A 16075-nucleotide genomic window follows, 5' to 3' on the forward strand; every position below is an offset into this window, starting at 1 on the left:
ATAAATAAAATAATATAATCAATTTCTGCCTGATATCTCATTTATTTTCGCACAAAGTAAAGCTCCGTTTGTGCCTCAGAGTTTCATTCCGTGCCAGTTTCCAACTGGTTCATCCTCGTGATTCCAACTTGGTGCTGTGCAGATTCCTGGGAGTAAAATCAAATCCTGCGGTTGCTGCCCCTTTAAAAATCATATTTAGTCCTCCAGTGTGTCTCCCCGCTTTTTTAAAGTTTTTTTAAAGTTTTTTTAAGCCTTCTGATGTTTACATTCTTGTAATGAACTTTTTTATGCGCTTTATGTAAATTACTCATTGTTTTGCATTCTTTTAAGGAGGAGGAGAAATTTGATGGGCTGTTGGTTTGTCCAGTGTCATTGGAGAGGTGGCACTGTCACCCTCCAATCCGCCATCACTTTTGGAAATCTGTAAATGTTGGGGTCAGAATTAAATTCGCCCTCTTTTTTACCTTGGAGAGCCGCGTGTCCGCGTCGTTTTATTTTGTGTCCTACAGCAACACCAGCGAAACCAAATTTCCACTCCATTATATAAAATTTCTCTTTTTTTTTTTTTTCTTTTTGTGTGTGTTCCAGCCTTAAAAAAAGGACGCTTTTGGATCACCCCCGACCCGTACCACAAGGACGACAACATCCAGATCGGGCGGGAGGTGAAGATCTCGTGCCAGGTGGAAGCCATCCCCCCGGAGGAGCTCACCTTCAGCTGGTTCAAGAACGGGCGGCCCCTGCGCAGCTCGGAGAGGATGGTGATCACCCAGACCGACCCCGACGTGTCCCCAGGCACCACCAACCTGGACATCATCGACCTCAAGTTCACGGATTTCGGGACCTACACCTGCGTGGCGTCCCTCAAGGGAGGCGGCATCTCGGACATCAGCATCGACGTCAACATCTCCAGCAGCACGGGTGAGGAGGAGGAGCTCCCGGGCTGGCTTTGTGGGGATGAAGGCATCCCGTGGTGGGTAGGGCTCCCAGCACGTTCCAGGGGCTGCAGGGAGCTGGAAAAGGAATGTTCATCAGGAGCTGGTGGCAGGAAACGGGGAGTGGGTTAAAATGGAAAGAGGGGAAATTTAGGTGGGATGTAGGGAATTAGGAATTCCTGGCTGGGAGGGTGGGAAGAGGCTGAGCTGGAATTGCCAGAGCAGCTGTGGCTGCCCCTGGATCCCTGGCAGTGCCCAAGGCCAGGCTGGACACTGGGGCACCCTGGGACAGTGGGAGGTGTCCCTGCCATGGCAGGGGTTGGAATGAGATCAGTGTTAATCCCAAACCACTCTGGGATTCCCTGACCCTTGACCAGGGAATCAGAGAAACAGAGACATTCTTGGTTTTATTTTCATCTGGTTTTTATTTTCTCCTCAATCCTTTTGAGGTGGATTGCTCACGGAGACAAATCCCACATGCCCAGGCTGCCAGGGCCTGCTGTGTCACCCTTCCCCAAAAACAGGGATTTATTTTTTCTGCCTGTTACTAATTCCAGCTGCATTTGCCAGTGGAACAGACAGCTCAGAGATAATTAAATACCTGTGAGGTTGTGACAACAAATGGCTGGGCTGGAAAGGGGAAACCCTGCCAAAAACCCTCCTGTGCAAAGGTCTGGGCTTTCTTCTCCCCCTGATTAGAGAGTGGAGAATCCCCCTAATTAGAGAAATTAGAGGGTCTAAATTAGGGGGAGCTGGAGCCATAAATGGGGTGGGGACAGAGAAATTCTTGGTGGGGCCTCATTGCTTTGGTCACTGTTCCTCAAATGTGATCAGGAGCTGAGTTGCTTTGATCAAACAACAGAAACCTGAGGAAGTTCCCTGTTGGATCATTTTTGGTCATGGAGTTTCTCCAGGGCTGGAGCTGCTCTGGAGCCAGGCTGGGAGAGCTGGGAATGTTCCCCTGGAGAGGAGAAGGCTCCAGGGAGAGCTCAGAGCCCCTGACAGGGCCTGGAGGGGCTCCAGGAGAGCTGGAGAGGGACTGGGGACAAGGCATGGAGGGACAGGAGCCAGGGAATGGCTGCCAGTGCCAGAGGGCAGGGATGGGTGGGAGATTGGGAATTGGGAATTCCTGGCTGGGCTGGAATTGCCAGAGCAGCTGTGGCTGCCCCTGGATCCCTGGCAGTGCCCAAGGCCAGGCTGGACACTGGGACACCCTGGGACAGTGGGAGGTGTCCCTGCCATGGCAGGGCTGGCACTGGGTGGGATTTAGGGTCTCTTCCATCCCAAACCATTCCATGATTCCATGATTTTAGTGTCAGGAAAAGAACTGGGAGGATTCTTAGAGGAGAAGAGCCAACTTTGGAATGATGGATGAGCATTCCATGCAGAGTTTGTCACCTGCCTGCCCAGGTGGAACAAACAGTGCTGGGTGTGCACTCATGCATTCAATAACTACTGAATTCCCTGGAATTCCTGGGGAATCCTTGGAAAAACTGATGGGATTTCCTGGAGACAACCATTAGTTGGCCATTCCTATCAGCCCACCACAATCCCTGCAAGAAATGATGAATTCTGTCACCCCTTAAACTTCCTGTCCTGGAACGCTCCAGAAAATCAGGAAAGGGGGAAAAAATCATGGAATTTGAGCTCAGCCTTTTGCAGCATCCTAAGAGGAATTCTGCTCTTGGAATGACTTCATTACCCAGCCAAGTGGAAGCTGAAATAGTTGCAGTGCTTTGAAGGTCATTACTGATTCATCAAGATTCATTACTGCTCTGCTAATTAGGAACAGAAGGCCCAGGCACAAACACATTTCCCAAATGCCACGACTTGCAGGGCTTTATTAACATCCCTCTGGATGTCTGGGATGGGGGGGAATTTCCTCTTCCTGATGTTTCTGCAGCTCCCCCTGAAGTGAGGCTGTCAAATCCTAAGGAAGGAGGAAATCCATGAATTCTCCAGGAGGCTGGGAAGGGACGTGTTGCTCTGGAAGTGCCCTTGTTTAGCAGGAATATTTTTTTTTTTCCCCTTGACATTTTCAGCAGGAAAAACCAGGGATTTATGTCCTGAGTATCTTACATAAATGGACCTGAAGTAATCCCCTCACTGCTCCCCCCATATCTCAATAAAATAGGTCAGTGAAGAGTGGGAATCGAGACTCAAACGTGGAATATCTGCCCTAGAAAAGCCCTGTCATCCACAAAACCCACCCTGGGCAAATGTTACTGAGAGCCAGGCTGGGTTTTTTGGGATATGTGGGATCATGCCATGGAAACCTGGAGGCAGAAGATGCTAAAAAAGCAACAAGATGTTAAAAAAGCAACAGAAACCTCAATAAAGTGGGTTTGTGGTAAGCAAAAAAAAAAAGAGGCGGATTGGAGGGTGTCAGCCTGTGCAAGGGATTTTTTCTCTGCTTCAAATATTGGATTTAAGCAGGAAGAATCAGCTTTGGGATTGGGATGGTTTGCTCTATTCAGGACACTGTTTTTATTCCCAAAAATCAGCATTTATCCCTTCTGGCTCATTCCCTTTCCACCTTTTCCCTGGAGACATCATTGAGCAGGGAAGAGATTTGTTATTTTGGGGTATTTTCCTTTATTTTCTTGTTTTGCTGCCCTGAATTGACACAGGAAGGTCTGGAGAAAGTGCTGATCCCTCTTTTCCTACGGGACTCCTTCCTGTGGCTCATTCCCACCCCGTGTGGGCACAGCCAGATGTCCCACATGGAAAAACATCAGACAAGTTCCTGCTCTTGGATGAGCCTGGGGATGTGCTGAGCTTGCACCACCTCAGGATGGGAGCATCCTGGAGCAGGACATGGATTTTGGATGAGCACAGGGCGGCCTGGAGGCCTCCAGATCTCATGGAATCATGGAATTATGGAATCAGAGAATTATGGAATCATGGCATCATGGAATCATGGGATCATGAAATCATGGAATTATGGAATCATGGAGCTGTTTGGGTTGGAAGGGATCTTTGAGTTGGAAGGGCCACCTTCCGCTATCCCAGGTTGCTCCAACACTCCCAGGGATAAATCTGGCTTTCCAGAAATTCTGCTACATCCAGGCAGAGAAATTCCTGGAGAGCTGCTCCGTGTGAGGCTCTGCGAACATGAAAAGGGCTTCCCTGTCAAGCTAATCAGCTCTCCATCAAATAATGAATTAATTAAAGCTCCAGGCTGCTGTTCCAGGACCTGCGGCCTTGATCCGGTGGTGCCACAGGACTCCTCTGGTCATCCTGTTCCTGCTTTGTTGAGGCATAAAAGAGACCTCGATTCCAGCTCCAAATGTTTATTGGTTTGGGAGGTAATTAGTGGCTAATTAAGATATTTGTAAACCTTAAGCACTGTCCAGAGTGGTCGTTGATGGCAGAGGCCTTTGGTTATTGCAGCAAATGGATGGGTTTGGTGAGCTGTTATCCTTGGGATTTATCTCGGGAAGGAGCAGGGAGTAGAAGGGACAGAAAAATGCTGTATTTGGTTACAAATCTCTGTCTTTTATAGTTCTGTTTTTGTGCCCAATGTGCAGAGCTTTTCTTGTTGACTCCACCTTTGGGAGCCCCTTCCTGTCCTTCTCACAATCCCTTGGGGAATCTGATTTCTCCGGGATAAATCCACCCTCCATGGATGGATTCCAGTAGGATTTCTGGGAGCTGGCACTCCCTGCGTGGCAGAGTCCCTTTGTTCTTCTCCAGAGGGCTGTGGATGGACTCCTCACCCCGTGGCTCTCCTCATCCATGGATGCTCCTCAGCAGGGCTCCTGCAAAAGCGCTGGAATTCATTTCCCTAATTTCCCGCTGGCTCTGCATGTTCTGGGTTTTAAATGTTCCTCTTTCCTCCGGCTGCAGAGCAAGGTGGTGGTTTAGGGCTTCAGTGCTGTGTTCCAAGCACTGATCTTGGAATTATTTCCCTGCCTGAGCAGGATTTTTGTCCAAAAATAAGGATCATCCCAACCCTCAGGATTGGAGCCTTTGTCCCAGACCTCACCGTCACTTCAGGGCAAGAGGAAACAGCCTCGGAAATGGTTTAAATTGGATCTTAGGGAAAATTCCTCCTCAGAAGGGATGGAAAAGGCTGTCCAGAGGGGTTCCCTTCCCTGGAAATGTGCAAAAAATGTGTGGATGTGGCCCTTGGGGCCATGGGTTGGAGGTGACCGTGGTGCTGGCTGATGGTTGGACTTGGTGATCTTGGAGGGCTTTTCCACTTTAGAGGATTCTGTGATTCCAGAAAATCCGTGGTGGATATTGTGTCCTCATCTGCAGTTAGGAGTGGTTTGTGCCCCAGAAAACGTGGAATTTCCCCTTTGGAACTGGGACCTTGCCTGGGGGGACACAGGAGCTGGAATGATGGGAAGGGACCCATGAAATCCAGCCAGGAATTCCTGACAGGCTGCTTCATTTCCCTTCCACACCAGGGCCTTGATGGACCCTCTTCCATGGGGATGAAAGGGTAAAGGAATTTATCCTAAGTTTTCTTGGCTTCAGCTGCTTTTCCAATCATTTTCCTGGATCAGCAAATCTCCCTCCCGGGCTCTGCTCTCACCTCTGGGTCCCTTCCAGCAGCAGCTCCTCGGTGTTCCCCAACATTCCTCCCAAAAATCCAGAGCAGCTGAGCAGTTCCAGCCTCTGTTTACAGACAGAAGCAGCATAATTATCCCTCAGGAATAATTATCCCTTGCTGCCCTTCCTGGGTGGAATGATCTTGCTCAAATCTATTTTGTGCCCCGGCTCAGCCCTGCCTTAACTCCAGCATCACGTCAGGGCATGAATCATGAGCTGGGCCCAAACTGCAGCTCTCAGGCTCAGGATGATTAATCCTGGCCACTCAGCCCTTCAAATTCATAAATATTGCACAAGCAGGACACACAAATAACTTTGTTCTCCCTTCCAGCCGGCACAGTGTGGATTCCTCAATATTCCTGAGCCAGGCTGGGCTTGAATTCCTTGGATAATGTGAATTCCAACAGCTCCTTGGGGAGATTCTCTCTGGGTGATCCCCAGTTTTGGATGATTTCATGATGTGCTGCTCAAACACTCCTTTGCTGTGCTTGATCCTAATTATCAGGATGAATCCATGTGGAGCAGCCTGGCCACATTATCCCAGGATTTCTCCCTGTCGCTGACAGGGATCGCTCCAAGGAAATATTTTCCTGAAGGCTCCCAAGGACAGAAGTGACAGCAACCCCCAGAATCCCCAGGGAAGAGCTCAGGAGTTGTGAGGCCACCACTTGTGGGGGCTCCTTGTCCCCCTCTGATTGTCCTGGAATCATGGAAATCATGGAATTCTTTCTAGAGCCTGTCCAGCCTCCGTGGGCAGGGAGGTTTTAATGGGATCAGAGCGCCTCTGAAGGATTTCTCTGTCTGCAGCTTCTTGCCTCTGCCAACGGCTGCCTGGCATTTAATTAATCTGTCTGATCCGTTAATTAAGCTGGAATTTGATCCATCAGGACTTCAGAGAGCTCGAGTAGAACTAACAACACCCAGAATACACAAGAAATAAACATATTAGGCTCAGCAATTTTGTGGGGTTTTTTTGGGTTTTTTTTTTGTTTTTTTTTTCCTCAGAAATAGCTGTCTTGTCCTGTCCCCGTTCTCCTCTAGACCATGCTGGATCATGGATCCTCTGGAATTACACTGGAACTGCCAGAGGAGAGCAGCTGGAAGAGTTCCTGTCTGGTTTTACTCTCTCCAGCAGCAGGAATGTCTGTCTGGGGAGCAGAACAAAGAATCAGAGGTCACTGCCACCTCACCTCGTGCTGGATCAGCAGCCCAGGGAGGCTGAGTTGTCTCAGATATTTTATTTAAAACCAGAATTGGACAGAGATCAGCAGAACCTGCTCACCACGGGCCACTGCCCACTCACAGGGTGACAATGGGGCTTTAAATCCGAGCTACCAAAGTGTCACCAAGGCTGTTTGTTCTCCAGGTGTCACCAAGGCTGTTTGTTCTGCAGGTGTCACCAAAGTCTTTTGTTCTCCAGGTGTCACCAAAGCTTTTTGTTCTCCAGGTTTTGATCTCCAAGTGTCACCAAAGCTTTTTGTCCTCCGAGTGTCACCAAAGTCTTTTGTTCTCCAGGTGTCACCAAAGCTTTTTGTCCTCTGAGTGTCACCAAAGCTTTTTGCTCTCCAAGTTTTGTTCTCCAGTTGTCAACAAAGCTTTTTGTCCTCTGAGTGTCACCAAAGTTTTTTGTTCTCCAGGTGTCACCAAAGCTTTTTGTCCTCTGTCACCAAAGCCTTTTGTTCTCCGGGTGTCACTTTTCCAAGTGTCACCAAAGCTTTTTGCTCTCCAAGTTTTGTTCTCCAATTGTCACCAAAGCCTTTTGTTCTCCGGGTGTCACTTTTCCAAGTGTCACCAAAGCTTTTTGTTCTCCAGGTGTCACCCTCCACTTCAGGAAACTGCTGAGAGTGTGATTTTGTTTTAAATAGAGCCCCTCGGTGCAGCAATAAGGGAACATTTGTTGTTTCCAGTTAGGATCAGGAAAAAGCATGGGTTTGCCCTTTTCCAGCCCGGGCAGCGGACTGCAGGAATGAGGGAACATTTCTTGTTTCCATCCAAGATTTGGGTACCTTTTCATTCTGCAAAGCAGGGGCAGAGCTGCCCTTTCCTTGGAGCACCCTCTGGAGCTGCAGGAGCCCTCGGGAAGAGGCTGAGCCCTCCAGGGCTCTCCTTGTGCCACAGCAGCACCTGCTGGGAGACAGCAGCTGGCACAGCTGGGGACAGCCTGGGGACAGCCTGGGGACAGCCTGGGGACAGCTGCCTGGCACCCCTCCCTGCCCATCCCACTGGCAGCACCTTGGCTGGCCCATCCTTGGTTCACTCCCGCTCCTTTCCTCAGGGATTTGAGCCCCCGGAGCCACCTTTGCCTGCTCATCCTTGCACAAGGGGTGGAAAGAGAAGAAACGGCCTCAAGTTGTGCCAGGAGGGGTTTAGTTGGGATATCAGGGAGAATTCCTGCGTGGAAAGGGTTTAGTTGGGATATCAGGGAGAATTCCTGCTTGGAAAAGGTTTAGTTGGGATATCAGGGAGAATTCCTGCTTGGAAGGGGTTTAGTTGGGATATCAGGGAGAATTCCTGCTTGGAAAGGGTTTAGTTGGGATTTCAGGGAGAATTCCTGCTTGGAAAGGGTTTAGTTGGGATATCAGGGAGAATTCCTGCTTGGAAAGGGTTTAGTTGGGATATCAGGGAGAATTCCTGCTTGGAAAGGGTTCTTCAGCTCAGGGCAGGGGTGGAGTCCCCATCCCTGGAGGGATTTAAAATCCCTTTGGATGTGGCATTTGGGGCAGTAGTGGCCATGGAACTGTTGGACTCAATGATCTCAGAGGCTTTTCCAACCTGAACAATTCCATGATTCCCTGTTCCTAACCTTGCTCACCCAGACTCACCATTCCCTGCTCTGGGGTCTCCTGAAACCTTTGGGGGAAAAGAAAAATCCGGTTTTTATTTTCTCCTCAATCCTTTAGAGGTGGATTGCTCACGGAGACAAATCCCACGTGCCCAGGCTGCCAGGGCCTGCTGTGTCACCCTTCCCCAAAAACAGGGATTTATTTTTTCTGCCTGTTGCTAATTCCAGCTACATTTGCCAGTGGAACAGACAGCTCAGAGATAATTAAATACCTGTGAGGTTGTGACAACAAATGGCTGGGCTGGAAGGGGAAACCCTGCCAAAAACCCTCCTGTGCAAAGGTCTGGGCTTTTTTCTCCCCCTGATTAGAGCGTGGAGAATCCCCCTAATTAGAGAAATTAGAGGGTCTAAATTAGGGGGAGCTGGAGCCATAAATGGGGTGGGGGACAGAGAAATTTTTGGTGGGGCCTCGTTGTTACTCAAAAGTGACCCAGAGGCGCAGCCAGGCTTTGGATTGAGGGCAATGCCCCTGGAATTCTTCATTCCTGAGCAAAGATTTGGGGCTTCTTCTCCCTACAATTAGAGAGTGGAGAATCCCCCTAATTAGAGAGGTCTGAATTTGGGGGAGCTGGGGCCATAAATGGGGTGGGGTACCGAGAAATTCTCGGTGGGACCTCGTTGCTACTCAAATGTGACCCAGAGATGCAGCCAGGGCTTGGATTGATGGCATTGCCCCTGGAATTCTCCATTCCTGAGCAAAGATGTGGGGCTTCTTCTCCCTATAATTAGAGAGTGGAGAATCCCCCTAATTAGAGGGTCTGAATTTGTGGGAGCTGGGACAATGAATGGGGACCAAACAATTCTTGGCAGGACCTCATTGTTTTGGTCGCTGTTCCTCAAATGTGACCCAGAGGTGCAGCCAGGCTTTGGATTTTTGGCAATGCCCCTGGAATTCTTCATCTTTGAGCAAAGATTTGGGGCTTTTTCTCCCTCTAATTAGAGGTCTGAATTTGGGGGAGCTGGAGCCATAAATGAGGTGGGGACAGAGAAATTCTCGGTGGGACCTCGTTGTTACTCAAATGTGACCCAGAGGTGCAGCCAGGCTTTGGATTGATGGCAATGCCCCTGGAATTCTTCATCCTAATGGATGGCCTTGTCTCTCCTGTCCCCTCTGCTGCTTCCAGGAACAGCAGGAATAAATCCTGGGAACCATAACGAGCTCTCAGCTGCCTCACAGTGACAGGCACTGCAAAATGCCACGGGGGACGAGGAGTCAGGGATTGGAGGGGATCTTTCCATCTGGGACACTGACAGAGCCTTCCTTATCAGCTGTCACCACCCTCGTGGTGGAGCTCCTTATCTGCGAGGTGCAGCTCTTTTTTTGCTGCGCTGTTATCTCTGCTTTTTCAGGAAAAACTGGTGGGAAAAGAGGGGGAACGATTGCACTTGCACAGGGGATTTTCGTCGTGGATCTGCTTTTTCCCCCCCTCCAAACATGGATGTGCTCCTTGTTTTTTCCCCAAGTTTCCTGCCTTGTCCCAGCTGGAATGGCTGATTCCCAGGCTGGGATTGGATAGCTCAGACTGGGATTGGCTGATTCCTAGGTTGGGATTGGATAGCTCAGGCTGGGATTGGAATCTCAGGTTGGGATTGGATAGCTCAGACTAGGATTGCATTCCCAGACTGGGATTGGATTCCCAGGCAGGGATTGGATTCTGATGTTGGGACTGGATAACTCAGGCTGGGATTGAATAGCTCAGGCTGGGATTGGATTCCAAGGCTGAGATTGGATTTCCAGGTTTGGACTGGATAGCTCAGACTGGGATTGGATTCCAAGGCTGGGATTGCATTCCCAGGCTGGGATTGGATAACTCAAGTTGGGATTGGATTCCCAGTTTGGGATTGGATAACTCAGGCTGGGATTGCATTCCCAGTTTGGGATTGGATAACTCAGACTGGGATTGGATTCCCAGGCTGGGATTGGATTCCCAGGCTGGGATTGGATAGCTCAGACTGGGATTGGATTCCCAGTTTGGGATTGGATTCCCAGGCTGGGATTGGATTCCCAGGCTGGGATTGGATAGCTCAGACTGGGATTGGATTCCCAGTTTGGGATTGGATAACTCAGTCTGGGATTGGGTTCCCAAACTGAGACTGGATAGCTCAGACTGGGATTGCATTCCCAGGCTGGGATTGGATAATTTTTTGCTCACCCTTTGCTCTCACACAGCCTGGAATCCCTGGAAATGCTGGGATCTGGAAGGGGCTGCCAGCACCACATGTCCAGCGATAGCTCCACAGGGACAATTCCCAGAGGGAGAATTCCCATCCTGGCCCCAGCTGGGGCTGCAGCAGAGCTGGGTGGGCTGGCCTGGGGCTTTTCCCTTGGGATGTTGGGATCACAGGGACCTCAGGACATCGGGGATCTCATCCCAGTGACCCCTCAGCTCTGGAGGGCAGTGAATCCCTGAGCCAGGGCAGGCTGTGATTCCCAGGGAAGCCTGAGGAGCCTCCAGCATCCATCCAGCTGGGAAAGGCCTGGATCCCGCCAGTCCCAGCCAGGAGCAGATCCACTGCACAGGCTGGGAAAGGACAAATCCAGGATTTTTCCTGATCCACAAAGGCCTCTGTCACATTTGCCCTCAGCTGAGGAGACACAAGCCAGGTGAGCTGGAAAATCCTGGCTGCAGGCAGGCACCTTTCCCTATAAACTGTATTTTCCTCCTTGGAACAGCACCTTTCTCCCACTTTGGTCCATGATTTCACAGTGCTCCAGCCCCCCCGGGAATTTTCCTGTGCTCAGAACCTGCTGTGGCACAAAACCACATAACTGAGAATTAATAATGTTTTATTCATATTGGAAATGTTTTATTAAGCAGTTGTTGTTTATTTCTCTTTAATTTTTCCTGATTTTTTTTTTTTAAGTATAAAATAATTTTCCCTTCCCTTCCGTGTGGAAAAAGCTCTTCCCATGTCTGCCTGTCCCACCTGACAGGAGCTATTAAAGCCTTCAAAACAGCTGAAAGCAGCACTTGGGTTCCCGTGAAAGGCCCAGATTTCAACTCTGATTCCTACCAGGCTTGTCAGGGCTGGAGACAGGGAGCAGATCCCAGAGGAAAGATGGAATTGCTTCTCACTGGGACGAGTTTGTTGTTTCTGTCCCTTGGGGGTTGAAAACTGCTTTGGGAATATTTTTCCTGCAGACAGGAGGGAGGCGCAGGCTGGGTTTTGTCAGGCCTGGCATTCCAGGAAAGGAGCTGAGGGAAGGACTGGGAGGAGAGGAAAAGCTCCTGGAGGGGCTGTGTTCCCACAGGGAATGTCTGTCCTTGATGCAGGACAGGAGATCCATCAGGAAAGATGAGTTTTATGGAGGCGCCAAAGGAAAAGGAGGGTGGGCAGTGTTTAAATCAGGATTTTCCATCTCTCCACCCACACCACAGCATTCCAAGTGTTTTCCAAACAAGGCTGGGACACCTCCCACTGTCCCAGTGTCCAACCTGGCCTTGGGCACTGCCAGGGATCCAGGGGCAGCCCCAGCTGCTCTGGCAATCCCAGCCCAGCCAGGAATTCCCAATTCCCAATCTCCCACCCATCCCTGCCCTCTGGCACTGGCAGCCATTCCCTGGCTCCTGTCCCTCCATGCCTTGTCCCCAGTCCCTCTCCAGCTCTCCTGGAGCCCCTTCAGGCCCTGCCAGGGGCTCTGAGCTCTCCCTGGAGCCTTCTCCTCTCCAGGGGAGCATTCCCAGCTCTCCCAGCCTGGCTCCAGAGCAGCTCCAGCCCTTGGAGGAGCTCCATGGGTTTCTCTGGATTTGCTCCCACACATCCACATCCTTGGTGTCCTTGGCCATCACCTGCTCACTGTGAGGTGATCCTGCTCCATGGGGCTGCTGGCAATAATTCCAGTGTCCCTTTGGAATTGTTAATGCCAGTCCCCATGGAATAAACACCACTTGGATGAGCGTCCAGTGACAGACCCCAGCAGCATTTTGGAGTCAGGCCTCCAATTCTGAGGTGATTTCTCAGTTGCCACAACCCTTCCTCATCCACAGCCATTTATCCACAGGCTGGATAAAAAAATCAGCAGCCAGGCTGTTCTAAAAAACTGGGATTTAGTGCCAAATGATCCTTTAAAGGAAAGCAGAAGTGGCAGTGGGGGAGTGAGCGATGGTGGGAGGGCACTGGGAGCACTGGGAGGGCACGGGTGTCACAGCAGGGCGGGGAAATCTCCTCTGAGGCTCTCCAGGCCGCTGGGAAATAAATGTGGGAGCTTCCAAAGAGCACAACCCTCACATTGCTGTGGATAAATCCCCTTTCCCATGGATGATCCTGAGCAGGAAATCCATGCCCGGTGCCTGACTGCTGACCCTTCTCCTCTGCCCTTCCCAGTGCCCCCCAACCTGACGGTGCCTCAGGAGAAGTCCCCGCTGGTGACGCGGGAAGGGGACACCATCGAGCTGCAGTGCCAGGTGACAGGGAAGCCCAAACCCATCATCCTGTGGTCACGGGCTGACAAGGAGGTGGCCATGCCCGACGGGGCCCTGCAGACCGAGAGCTACGACGGGATCCTGCGGATCGTCAACGTTTCCCGGGAAATGAGCGGGACCTACCGGTGCCAGACCAGCCAGTACAACGGGTTCAATGTCAAACCCAGGGAGGCCTTGGTGCAGCTCATCGTGCAGTGTGAGTAAAACCTCGGTTTCCCTCGTTTTTCTCTTTGTTGTGCTGAGAAAAAGCTGATTTATTCCTCACCTAAACAAACAGCGGCAAGAGTCTTATGGCTGTTACATATTTGATGTGGGGTTGTTTGTCTCTGTAGTTCCCTGAATCCATGAATTCCATGTAAATGTGGAAGTAAAAATGACATAGGAGTCTCATTTCTGGTAAAAAAAAAAAAAGACAAAACAAAACCAGAAAAAAAAAAAAACCAAAACAAAAAAACCCCAACCAAGTGTGAGGCAATCATTATTTTCCCCACAGCTTTGAATTCCTTGACACACGAACAAGCAGATGAGATGGGAGCACATATTTCTCTAAATGCTGAGCTGATCCTGAGCTCATTTGTTGCTGCTGTGTAAAACAAGGAGGGGAAAAGGAGGGCAAGAGCTGTTCCCGGGGAGCTGATCCGCATCCAGACCCAGCCTGCTCTGCTCTGCCAGCCAGCCTCGGGAATGGGGAGGGAAAAGGGGGGAATCAGTTATTTTTTATTTTGGAAACGTGCGGTGTTTGTTGTCAGAGCACAGAAAGCCTGGTTTGAGGTGGCTTCTGGGGAATAACGGGGGGGGATAATGAGCCATTCTTTGGGCTGAGTGACTTCCCTGCCTCTGCTACTCTGTCAGGACTTAATTTGGGTGGTTTATGAAGTGCAGCCCTCATTTATTCCACTTTCAGATGCCCCAATCTTCTGTTGCTTGGCTTTTTAGCAGCGCTCTGTGCTCAGCACAAGTGACCTCTTTTGGGGCCTCCAGGGAAGATCCGCTCCTCACACGTCCTCAGTGCTGATAAGCAACTGATTTGTTTTCCCTGGCTCTGCTTTGTAACAGATTATAGATGCATTGATTGCATGGCTGGGATCTGCAGGACTCCCACCCCAGCTTCTTCCTGCTGCTCCAGCTTTAAATCCCAAAGTCGGGGCTGAAGGGAGGATGGAATCTTCTCCCCCGTGGGTTTCTCTCAGTTGTGGGGTCGAGGTTAGGAGCTGGTTCATCCCGGTGGAACTTGAGAGTGAGGGATCTGTGCCTCCTGTCCTCGGCTCAATCATTTTTTCCTGGAGCAAAGGAGGCTCAGGGGGCCCTTGTGGCTCTGCACAGCTCCTGCCAGGAGGGCACAGCCGGGGGGGTCGGGCTCTGCTCCAGGGAACAGGGACAGGAGCAGAGGGAACGGCCTCAGGCTGGGCCAGGGCAGCTCAGGGTGGGCACAGCAGGAATTTCCCCATGGAAAGGGGGCTCAGGAACTGCCCAGGGAGGGTTGCAGTGCCCATCCCTGCAGGTGTCCCCTGGAGGTGGCACTGAGAGCTCTGGGCTGGGGACAAGGTGGGCGTTGGGCACAGCTGGGACTCTGAGCTTGGAGCTCTTTTCCAGCCTCAGGGATTCTGTGAGGTTTAGATTGGATATTGGGGAAAATTTCTTCCCTCAAAGGGTTCCCCAGCCCTGGCACAGGTACAGGGTGGAGTCCCCGTGCCTGAAGGGGTTTCAAATCCATGTGGATGTGGCACCTGGGGACATGGGGCAGTGGTGGCCTTGACAGGGCTGGGGAATGGTTGGATGAACTTTGAGGTCTTTCATGATTCCATGATTCCGTGAATATCTGTCCTCTGGTTTGGAGTGCCCATCCCTGGATGTGTCCAAAGAATTCCTGGAGGTGGCACTGAGAGCTCTGGGCTGGGGACAAGGTGGGCATTGGGCACAGAATCTGATCTTGGAGCTCATTCCCAACCTCAATGATCCCAGGATTCTGTGAATCTGGGAATGAGAACCACCACAGAAACAGTTGAGTGTTGATCCTTCTAAATAAGGAGGGGGGAAGTAGATTCTTTCCCCTTTTTCTGGCATGAATTTGCTGTGAAAAGTAGAAAATATTTTGTGGCTGAGGAATTCCAACAGTTTCCCACTTCCTCAGGACCTGAGGCAGTTCCTGGTGGATCCCATGGGATGACTCTGCTGACTCTCAGATTCTGGGGATGCATTGCTGGGGTTGTTGTCATTTTCCCACCTTTTCCTGCTGTCAAACCACTTCTTTCGATGCATTTTTGTTCTGCTTGAGATGCAGAATTTTCCTAATTCTGAGAGAAGAGGCACAACCTGAAAATGCTTCCAAGAAGTAGGAGTTCAACAGGTATTTCCAGGCGTTTTCCCTTTCATCTCTCCGTGTTTAGAATTCTGCTCCCTTTGTTCACATCCTGGCAAGTGACAAATTGGAGATGAATGGAGAAAAATTATGGAAAGCTTTGATTATTTTTCCTGTGGGAGGAAAGTTTTTGTTCCCATCGACTTGAGCAACGTTTCTGTACCGACGGTGGCATTTAACCAATTGTCATAAAAACCAGTTCTTTTCAGAATTTGGGAATATTTATCCTGGATGCTTCTGGCAGTGATGAGCGGGGAAAGATTTTTAATGGAACGCTTTAATTAGAGAATAACTCATGGATTTCACTGTGGATGTGCTGAGTGAGAACATTCCCATTCTTGGGAAGGTTCTCCTTGTGACAGCAGGACCTTGTCTCATTAGAACCGGGTTAATTAACCTATTTGCATGGAATTATGGAATGTCCTGAGTGGGAAGGGACCCAAAAGCATCACAAATCCAACCCCTGGCCCTGCACAGGTACCCCAACAATCCCACCCTCTGCAGCCTTGGGAATGTGCTCATTCCCTGGGAATCTGTTCCACAGGCCAAATCCTTCTGTGGAATTACTGCTCCACCTCACATCTGCTGGGTCAAGCTAAAGAAAAATGAAAAGGAAATTAAAATGTAAAGGATTTTTTTTTTTTATTTGACCCCCTAATCTAATGAGTTTTTTGTTTTCCTCACTTCTCTTTTCTGCTGCCATCCCTTTATCCCATCTCAGTGATGTCAGGATCCCAGCCTGGGAGTTCTCCAGGAAAATTATGGATTTTTGGTCTCGCTCACAATTTGTCCTTGAGCTGTGGTTTAAGATTTTTTTTTTGTGTGTGTGCGTTTGCCTTAAATCCTAAAACTTCTGTAGGAAAATGAAAATCCTGAAGTCACAGAATGGTTTGGGTTGGAAGGGAATTTCAAACCCATCCCATTCCAACCCGCTCCATGGGCAGGGACACCTCCCACT

At 50.1% G+C, this 16075-nt stretch overlaps 1 protein-coding gene across 1 annotated transcript in view; it reads left to right on the forward strand.

Annotated features, from left to right (window-relative positions):
* MDGA2 (MAM domain containing glycosylphosphatidylinositol anchor 2) overlaps positions 1 to 16075 on the forward strand; it is a 217951-nt gene that overhangs the window by 137003 nt on the left and 64873 nt on the right. Inside the window, exons 7-8 of the mRNA XM_054635413.2 lie at positions 589 to 918; positions 12661 to 12954. Of these exons, the coding sequence (XP_054491388.2) occupies positions 589 to 918; positions 12661 to 12954 (624 nt within the window). The remainder of the gene's footprint in view (positions 1 to 588; positions 919 to 12660; positions 12955 to 16075) is intronic.

The sequence above is a fragment of the Agelaius phoeniceus genome, chromosome 6 (genome assembly GCF_051311805.1).
Source record: "Agelaius phoeniceus isolate bAgePho1 chromosome 6, bAgePho1.hap1, whole genome shotgun sequence".
Lineage (NCBI taxonomy): Eukaryota > Metazoa > Chordata > Aves > Passeriformes > Icteridae > Agelaius > Agelaius phoeniceus.